A 6,649-nucleotide genomic window follows, 5' to 3' on the forward strand; every position below is an offset into this window, starting at 1 on the left:
CGAAAAATGAATTAATGATTAAAATTTATATCATTCTATAATTTTTAATAATATGGAGTTGTTTAATTTACTCTGTTTCGTCAAATTAAAAATTTTGTTTTTATTACGTCATTATTCTTGCCTACAGACGATATACATGCTGCCTTGGTTTTTGTTTTTTTAAATAATATTGTAATAACATGTCGAATGTTGTTTTGTCGAATGGCTTTGTTAGGTGTTCCCTACATCTTTAATATCTGAAAAATGATATTACGTGTGCTTTGATAAGCGTATTTTAATTAGTAAATAATAAGTATGACAAGTATAGTATGATTATTTTAAGTTTTAACGAAGCTGGATTACCTAAGAAATTATAATTTATCGCTAACGTATGTCAATTAAAACAATTATTTGATATTACTCATAAATTTGCATAAACTATTTTTTAGCATGTTTTAAATTTTATGTGAAATTATTATCTCACAAAAAATGTTATTTAACAATTATATTAAATTTGTTTGGTAATGCTATAAATGATTCATTCTATATTTAATTTACATTTATATTTATATTTTTGAAGTTATTTTTATAAATGTCTACCCGAAGAAGAAGAGTAAATTCTAATTCTGATCAAGTCTCCAATAACTATTCTAATGAAAATTTTAATAATCAATATTATTTAGAAAAAGACATTTATAAAATAATGCCTCGAGATCGAACAGTAGAGTTTAATAACGCAGTCAGATCATTGCAAGGACGTCAGATTGCCCGTGCTGTTCAAGTAAAAGATGTCAAAAAAGTGAAAGCTCTTCAGAGTTATGGAGAATTTATGTTGATAGCTAAAAGTGTCGGCATTAACATAAGTAATACATATGCTAAATTAGAAAAGTTAACATTACGTAAGTATAATTGAAAATGGTATACTGTAATTTTTTGTAATGGGATTTATAGTTTTATATTTAGACTTAATTTTAAGTCCAGAATTAATGTTTTTTAGCTTTCACAAAATTGTATATATTTTTATCAACTAACTTTATTCTTATTAAAATTTTGAATATGTATAAATAAAATTTCAGTACAAACATATTTTTAAGCTACATTGTGCTTAAAGGTTTATGAAGTACAAACAAGTCATCAAATTTCCTTTTAATGAGGTTGCATATCATTGTTTACAAACAGGAAAAATATTTTAATTAGATTACATACAACCTAAGGTCTATTTAAAAATGTTGAGTTAATGAGCTCCCTTTTTTTTTATTTTAAAATAAATATATTTTTTTAACTTAAATGCCACACTGTGAGAGTAATACAAATTCTTACTGGCTAAAAGTTTAACATTTTATTATCATTAAAAAAGAAAATAATTACAAGTATTTATAAATGAGTACTAAGTAAATGTAAAAATTGTACCACTGATAAAATTAATATAGTCTAGCACCAATATATGGGCATAAAATTAATTTATGTCATTAGGTAAATTAATTCTGTAGATTATTTCATTTATAATTGTATGTCTCAACCTGTCATGAGCATTAAAAAAAAAAAAATGCTAAGTATTTATTAAAATAAAAGAGTCTATATTAATTTTAGTAGGTATAATTTTAAATTTAGATTAAAATACACACATGATTTCTATAACTAAGTCATTAACTTTTAATTTCACCATAAATGAGGTGACAAATATTTTTAGAGTCTTTTGTGGTTGAATTTATTTTTCTTATATAATCCTGAATATATATTCTTATTTTATATACTAATAATATGCCCCCAAATAGCTGTAATTGAATTATGGATGGAATATTAGTTTTAGCTGGCCATTAGTAGAATATAGAGCTATCGTTTAAATTGAATATTAATATGAAAGTTTATACACAAGGAATAGGTGATAATACAAATAGCCTATGTAAAGAGAAATTCAAAAATTAATGCCATTCAATTAACTAATGTTTGAATTAAGTGACCCCAAAAACATATATTTTGATATACAAGGTAGTTTTTTTAATACTAGCCACTTAATTTCAATTTCAACTTCAATCTTTTTCACTGCACGATTTTTGGTTGCTGATAACTTTGACCAGCTAAAAGTATTATTTCTTTTACTGTGTTTAGGTGAATTAAAATAATTTAACTAAATATAATAAATTAGTAGGTATTATTTTATAATAATACTTAAAAATATTTTTATAGATATTAATTTATTATAAGATTAAAACTAATCACTTGTGACTAAAAAAAAACTAGTGTGTGAGCTAAACAGTATTTATCCCAACAATTTTGTTTTTTAATTATAAATTAAAATTGTTTTAAAACATGATTCAATAATAAAAAATAAACCTTATGCTAATGTAAAAAACTAAAAATATAAAAACATGACTGTACTTTACATTATTTTAAATAAAAAATTTATACTTGATATAACTTTTTACTAGTTGCTAAGAGGAAGTCATTGTTTAATGATCGACCACAAGAAATTCAAGAATTAACATACATTATCAAAGAAGATTTAAGTAGTTTGAATCAACAAATAGCAAAACTACAAGAAGTTGCTAAATTACAAAAAGCTATTCAAAGCAATGTTGGTCGTAAGCATTTGTTATCTCATGAATCTAGTGTCGTTATATCACTACAGTCAAAATTAGCTAATATATCAAATGAATTTAAACAAGTTCTTGAAATTAGAACCAAGGTATTTAAATACATTCAATATGTAATCAATAAATATTTTAAACAGTAATTAAAAATTACTATTTATATTTACTAATTGTATTATTGTATAACTTATATTTATTATATATTAAGATGCAACACTACAATACATTTCTTTAGAATTATAAATGATGTTATCTATCCATTAAATACTTGATCTTATTCTTTTTATAAAATGTCAATTTTATATTTAAATCCATGTTTTCTAAATTTTTATTTCATTCTATTTTCATAAAAGAAAAAAAAAATGAATAGCCAGTTTTTAAAGTAAAATAATGGATCAAAAGATTTATCACTTAATAAAATATCTTAGATTACACTGCATACTAGAATGTATTTTTTTAAAAATGTCAACATTTCCTATTGCATAATCTGCAAGCAGCACTCTTAAATTTTTTTTCTTGTCAACATTGGGAGTATTTCAAAATCTTAATGCACCCGTCAAAATTGTATGTTCACTGCAGTTATTTTCATTATGAGAATATTTATCTTCTGCATTACACTTATAAATGATATAGTTATATTTCCGGAGATAACCTCAAACTTCTATAATCTTTGTGTGTAAGGTACAAGTAAAATTTTATTTAATGATTTTTGTAATATTACTCTTGTCTATACTAACATGTGAAAAAGAAGAATACTTAGAGTTAGATATAAATATATTTTTAAGTAGGAGTAAAATCAAATTTAGCCCTTTAAAGTTTTCCATATAGAGATTAAATGATTAATGTTATTCTTAGACTCACACACTACTACTTAATAGTAAATGTTTGAGTTGTCAAAATTAATCATAGTAATACCATTATGAGTTGGTATATACTGATATTGTAGTTATACACTTGTGTGTCAATGTTTAATAATTTATATTTTGACATAATTTCCCATCCTGCTTCCGATGTCAAGCTATAATTCTGAGCAAACATTTCAATTCACTACACAAATATGAAAAGCAAATTGTTTAATATAATTGGAAAAATTGAGCATTAGTTTCAAATTATTAATAATCATGTTTATTGATAGAACTTAAAACATGCAAAAAATAGGCGTGATCAGTTTTCTCAAGGAACTAATTTGGCAGCATTATCTGATACTTCTTCATTAATATCTAGAAATGAATCTATTTTAATGTCTTCCAATCAATGTGCTATTGATATGGATAGTACTGATCAACAAGCTCAGCAACAAATTAGTCAACAGTCACAAGCCATGGCTGTTTACGACAACACAGTATGTACTAGTAGTTTAAATTGTTTTTTTATGATAATAGAAGTACCGATCATTAAAACACATATTCAAAACTTTTAGGATCAATATTTGTATACTAGAGCAGAGACTATGCAAAATATTGAATCTACTATTGTTGAGTTGGGGGGAATATTTCAACAATTGGCACATATGGTTAAAGAACAAGAAGAAATGGTAGAAAGGTATATTATGAATCAATTTTTTTTTTTTCATTACAATGGTCAAATTTTATATTTTATCAATAGTTAATTATTTTTTGTGACTGATATTGTATGTTTAAATTAAAAGAAGTTTTAATGGCCTTTTCAGAATTGATTCAAATGTTCATGATGCTGAGCTAAGTATTGAAGCTGCTCATACCCAAATTTTACGTTATTTTCAATCAGTATCCTCTAATCGTTGGCTAATGATAAAAATATTTGGTGTTTTAATATTTTTCTTTATATTTTTTGTTATATTTGTTTCATAATTATTAGTTTATGTTTTATGTTAAATAAATAGATTATTATTTTTTCAATTAAAGTTAAAGACCCATACACTTAAATTTGAGTACTTTTATTAAATAATGACATGAAATAAATGAATTTAACATATACTTAAAATACAGAGTGATTCTTTAACTATGTGACTCACATGATATGTTTCAAAAGTTCAGACATAATATGATTTTTTCTTTTCAGAAATAAATAGTATCCTATGTTCTGTAATATTCAGAAAATAATTTTGTCCTATCACCCCTATTTCCCCTTTAAAAATTTATCAACTTTAGATTTTAAATGGGAATTGTTGAATGGAACACGTATGTTATATTGGACATGTAGGTAATGAAAGTTGAGGATATGAAAAAGTACACGGAGGATTTGGTTTTAGTGAGGAGAATCCTAGATTTCGCAGTATCGTATAATCTTGCTGTGGTTAATACTTATTTTAGAAAGAGGGGAAAAAATTATGCAACTTATAAGAGTGGTAGAAATAGATCACAGATTGGTTATTTTATGTGGAAGAGAGTCTATCCCAGGAGAGAGTTTAAATACACAACATAGACTGATGATAATGGAGGTGTGGTGTACCGGAAAGAGAATATACAAAAATAGAAGGAACAGGGGGGAATAATCGAAGATCATATGGTGGAAATTAAAAGGGGAAAATGAAAAAGAGTTTGTAAAGACGGTAAAAAAGAGGATGGTGTGGAATGTCAAGGGAAACATAAATGATGTGTGGAATGGATTTGCTAGTTGTGTAAAGAATTCTGCAAAGGAGATTGTTGGTGAGAGGAGTAGAATACCAGGAAACAAGGAAACCTAGCGGTGGTATGAGAACGTTAAAAAAATCATAGAAAATAAGAAAAAGCAATTCAAAGTATGGCAGAAGACCAAAAGCGAGAAAATTGGATGGAGTATAAACGCTTGTGCAAAGAAACCAAGTGTGCAATAAGTAAGGCGAAGTTTAAGAGGTATGATGAGTTCTATGATAATCTAGGAACAAAGGAAGGCGAGAAAGAAATCTATAAACTTGTAAAAGTAAGAAAGAAAAGGTCTATTTTATGCACCTCATATAGATTATATTTATTCAGTTTCTTCACATAAATGTTTTTATCATTATTTTTATATCTATCACTATACACAAAGTGTATTTACACTTTATTTATAAAGGACATTATCGTGGAATGAGAAACTGTTAGATTTAATTAGTGAGAAAGAGGTATGGGAGACTGGTATCAATTAAAAAGAATAAAGCAGTAGGACTAGATGAAGTGCCAGTAGAAGTATAGAAAATATTAGGTGGTGTTGGCATAAGGTAGTTGAAGGCACTTTTAAATAAAATCTTATTAGAAGGAAAAATTCCAAATGAATGGAGAAATAGTATTGTGGTGCCGATATTTTAAGGTAAAAGTGACATACAGGAGTGTAGAAATTATAGAGGCATCAAGCTTATGAGTTATAGTATGAAAATTTGGGAAAAGGTAATAGATAAGAGAATAAGAAATGAGACATCGGTATCTAAGAACCAGTTTGGATTTTTGCCTGGTAAGTCAACAATAGAGCCAGTATTTTGTGTGAGGCAACTAATAGAAAAGTTTAGGGAAAATAAGAAAAAGCTGTGTATGGTATTTATAGATTTTGAAAAAGCGTATGATAGAGTATCGAGAGAGGTTTTAAAGGGGTCATTTATGAGAAAAGGAGTTCCCGAGAGAGATAGTACGCCAGAGTGTAAGTACACAATATTAAGGACCAGCTATGATGTATGGTTCAGTGTTGGGTGGTTATCAACTTTATATTTTTAATAGTATGGTTAACCAATTTATAAACTGAAATATGGTCTAAGAAAGTCACTGGTTGATAACCAACTTATGAACTAGCATTTTTAAAACAACGCGGGTGGAGTAGTGCGGTTTATTAATGCGTAGACATAAATATACTCAGACTCGCACTTAACCTTCAGTCTTTATACGAAAGAGTTAATGACTTTCAAAATACTGGTCCAATAGTTATTATTATCAATCAGCCATTTTCTTTTAAATACATCGTTTTCTAGTTATTATAAGTCCCTTAATAATTGTTTTAGCTTTGACACGTGTCATTAAAGGGAGTACCAGATTTAGGTTTTTCATGCTGCGCAAAAATTATTTTGACACCCTTTAAAAAAATGTATAATTTTTTTTAAGTTACAAGCAAAAAAAATAATGCACTTAGACAAAACTTTGTGCATTATGGTCGAT

The 6,649-nt window shown here is 26.4% G+C and overlaps 1 protein-coding gene across 4 annotated transcripts; it reads left to right on the top strand.

Annotated features, from left to right (window-relative positions):
- Positions 1-237: 237 nt before the first annotated feature.
- On the top strand, positions 238-4,474 carry LOC126904343 (syntaxin-5). 4 transcript variants are annotated; one of them, XM_050683325.1, is made up of 6 exons: positions 238-368; positions 560-878; positions 2,409-2,665; positions 3,706-3,912; positions 3,991-4,112; positions 4,240-4,474. In XM_050683325.1, the coding sequence occupies exons 2-6, from the start codon at positions 572-574 to the stop codon at positions 4,397-4,399; spliced, it is 1,053 nt and encodes a 350-aa protein (XP_050539282.1). In that variant the 5' UTR covers positions 238-368; positions 560-571; the 3' UTR covers positions 4,400-4,474. The 4 variants fall into 4 exon arrangements, with proteins under 4 accessions (XP_050539282.1, XP_050539284.1, XP_050539285.1 ...); XM_050683327.1 differs by having other exon boundaries at positions 240-368; positions 663-878; XM_050683328.1 differs by lacking the exon at positions 238-368 and having other exon boundaries at positions 480-592; positions 663-878.
- The last annotated feature ends 2,175 nt before the right edge of the window (positions 4,475-6,649 follow it).

This window comes from Daktulosphaira vitifoliae, unplaced genomic scaffold (genome assembly GCF_025091365.1).
Source record: "Daktulosphaira vitifoliae isolate Bord-2020 unplaced genomic scaffold, ASM2509136v1 Scaffold_4, whole genome shotgun sequence".
Taxonomy (NCBI): domain Eukaryota; kingdom Metazoa; phylum Arthropoda; class Insecta; order Hemiptera; family Phylloxeridae; genus Daktulosphaira; species Daktulosphaira vitifoliae.